Below are 1,789 nucleotides of genomic sequence, written 5' to 3' on the forward strand. Positions count from 1 at the left end.
ATGGTTTCGACTCCTTTTATTATTATCACAATTTTTTTGGCATATTTTTCTTCTTGTTTATGTGTTGTACTCCATAACAATAATACTTTTGGTCTCAAAGATTTTGAACCTGCTTTGGCAACATGGTACGGGGATGAAACGGGTGCCGGAAGCGGTAGTAGAATGAATTTTTTGTATTACGACATATGATCTGTAATTCGATGCATTTTACGTTTTTTTTATTATTGGTTTATGTTTTGTGATGGTGGGCAGGAGGAGCTTGTGGATGGGAGGACGATGTGAAAGATCCTCCATTGTCATCGATGATATCAGCCGGAAATGCGAATATCTTTTTGAATGGGAAAGGGTGCGGACATTGTTTTCAGGCATGTTCTACACTCGTTATTTCCCTCTTGTTTTTTATGTATTTATATACAACAAAGCTTGTACATGTACACTCATCATCTTTGTTGATGTTTAATTCTATTTAGTGACGGGTCGCAAATACTTATGCAGATATTTTGTAATCAACCACCATACTGCTCGGGCGAACCAATTAAGGTGACCGTCAGTGATGAGTGTCCTGGGGCATGTAACAATGTACCTTTTCATTTTGATTTAAGCGGATTTGCTTTTGGTGCGATGGCACTGCCTGGTCAAGATCACAATCTACGACAGCTTGGCCAAGTTGACGTGCAGTTCCAAAGGTATGTCTATGCTCAAAAAATTATACTTAATATAGGTGTTTATCGGTTCGCATCCAATAGATATGATCAACACGATTCATCGGATTCAGTTATTGGATGTTACATTTGGACATCCAATCCAATTAGCTTCAGATAATCGATCCAACGAATATTATTGTTGGTTATTTATTTTATCAGATTGGATTATTTTGAACTAATTATCCGACCATTTCAAGAAATTATTCATATATTTCGCTTAAAAACGTTACTCATAATTAAATAGATAGATATCTATATAAATCGAACAACCAACATCATTTCTAAGCATAAATCATAAGAATTAAACAAGTCTCTTATACCAAAATACAAAACACTTCATTCTTGATACTTGGATGGTAATATAATTGAATCAACTCGTTTTATTGGATTTTTTGAAGTGTCATCCAACAATTACCTGATCCAATTTGGATATCCAATTATAACCAGTCAGTTGTAATTTGATCAAATGACTTTCTATACCGATTATTTTCCTATTGCACATACAATTACACTTTTTGATCAGTGAAACAAGCATCATATCGTGTGATAGGGTTCCATGCAATTATGGAGGTACGCGGATTACGTTCAAAGTTCACGAAGATTGCAACCCATACTGGTTCGCGACGGCGATAGAATACGCAGATGGGGATGGTGGCTTTGGATCTATAGAGATAGCAGCAGGTGGTAGTCAAAATTTTGTTGGGATGGATAATATATGGGGTGCAGTTTGGAAGAAAGACATCGATCCATCATTCATAGGTCCATTTTCTTTCAGGCTTACTTCTGTTGATGGGAAAACCGTTGTTGCCACAAATGTGATTCCAGCAACATTTTCGCCTGGTTCCAAGTATTCATCAAGTGTGAATTTTTAACTAGTAATTAGGGTAGGTTATAATTAAGGACCGACCCAAGATGTTGTTAATTAACATGTATAATTAACTATTCAAAATGAATGAGAAAAATAAAGTTGTGGAAAATGCGGTTATTTATCTTTTGTTATAAACATATATAACTCACGTTATACAAATCCGATAAATTTCACAATGAATGTATGTAGAAAAATATACCTGAGAAATTGTACCGAC

General features: G+C 35.2%; 1 protein-coding gene across 1 annotated transcript; it reads left to right on the forward strand.

Moving 5' to 3' along the window:
- On the forward strand, positions 1-1,576 carry LOC112505950 (expansin-B15-like). Its single transcript, XM_025109985.1, has 4 exons — positions 1-157; positions 253-365; positions 496-686; positions 1,228-1,576. The coding sequence occupies exons 1-4, from the start codon at positions 1-3 to the stop codon at positions 1,574-1,576; spliced, it is 810 nt and encodes a 269-aa protein (XP_024965753.1).
- Positions 1,577-1,789: the final 213 nt, after the last annotated feature.

This window comes from Cynara cardunculus (assembly GCF_001531365.2).
Source record: "Cynara cardunculus var. scolymus isolate 2C chromosome LG 2, CcrdV1, whole genome shotgun sequence".
NCBI lineage: Eukaryota > Viridiplantae > Streptophyta > Magnoliopsida > Asterales > Asteraceae > Cynara > Cynara cardunculus.